General features: G+C 42.1%; 1 protein-coding gene across 1 annotated transcript; it reads left to right on the top strand.

Annotated features, from left to right (window-relative positions):
- Positions 1 to 14: 14 nt before the first annotated feature.
- Positions 15 to 614, top strand: LOC106323471. The gene has a single exon (XM_013761589.1). It carries the CDS (start codon positions 15 to 17, stop codon positions 612 to 614), a length of 600 nt encoding a protein of 199 aa, XP_013617043.1.
- The last annotated feature ends 332 nt before the right edge of the window (positions 615 to 946 follow it).

Here is a 946-nt window from a genome sequence, read left to right on the forward strand (position 1 = left end):
CAAAGAAGAAAGAGATGGAGGGCATGATGATCCTTACCCACGAGTGCAGTGCCATTATCCAGAGGTTAGATGTTCCAAGGAAGCTAGTGGATCCAGGATGTTTCACCTTACCTTGTGCTCTAGGACCCATGGTGTTTGAGCGGTGTATGTTCGATCTTAGAGCTAGTGTTAGCTTGATGCCTTTGTCTATTGCAAAGAAGCTCGAATTTACTCAATACAAGATGTGTAAACTCTCTTTGGTGTTGGCTGATAGATCAGTGAAGATTCCTGTAGGTATTTTAGAAGACCTCCCCTTGATGGTTGGTAACTTTGAGATCCCTACTGATTTTGTTGTGTTGGAGATGGGGGAGGAAGCCCAAGACCCTTTGATCCTTGGAAGACCATTCTTAGCCACAACAGGAGCTATTGTGAATGTTAAACAAGGAAAGATTGATCTACATCTTGGACAAGAGAACATCCTCCACTTTGACATCAATGAAGTGATGAAGAAGCCAACCATACAGAACCAAGTTTTCTACATTGATGAAATGGATGCTCTAGCTGATGAGCTTCTAGAGGAGTTGGCACTTAAAGACTCTCTACAGCATGCCTTAACAATTGAGAGAGAAGTCTAAGTGATAGAGAACAAGGAAAATGATGCCTATGTGAGGATGCTGGACTCTCACAAGGGAATTAGTGGTGAAGAATAGAATGAGGAGCTTTCATATGAGATTCACCACGCCTCCTCAGCTACTCAACAAGAGAACCTCCAAGAAGATGATTGGAGTGAACTCAAGGCACCAAGAGTGGAGCTTAAACCTCTTCCCCATGGTGTAAGGTATGCTTTCCTTGGCCCTAATGAAACTTACCATGTCATAGTGAGTAGTGAGCTTAGTGAAGATGAATTGTCTAAACTTTTGAATGAACTTAAAAAGTATAGAAAGTCAATAGGCTATTCACTAGTTGA

Source organism: Brassica oleracea, chromosome C2 (genome assembly GCF_000695525.1).
Source record: "Brassica oleracea var. oleracea cultivar TO1000 chromosome C2, BOL, whole genome shotgun sequence".
NCBI classification, from domain to species: Eukaryota; Viridiplantae; Streptophyta; class Magnoliopsida; order Brassicales; family Brassicaceae; genus Brassica; species Brassica oleracea.

Coding starts and splice junctions, on each gene's coding strand:
- LOC106323471 (XM_013761589.1), top strand. CDS start 15: ATGGAGGGCATGATGATCCTTACCCACGAGTGCAGTGCCATTATCCAG.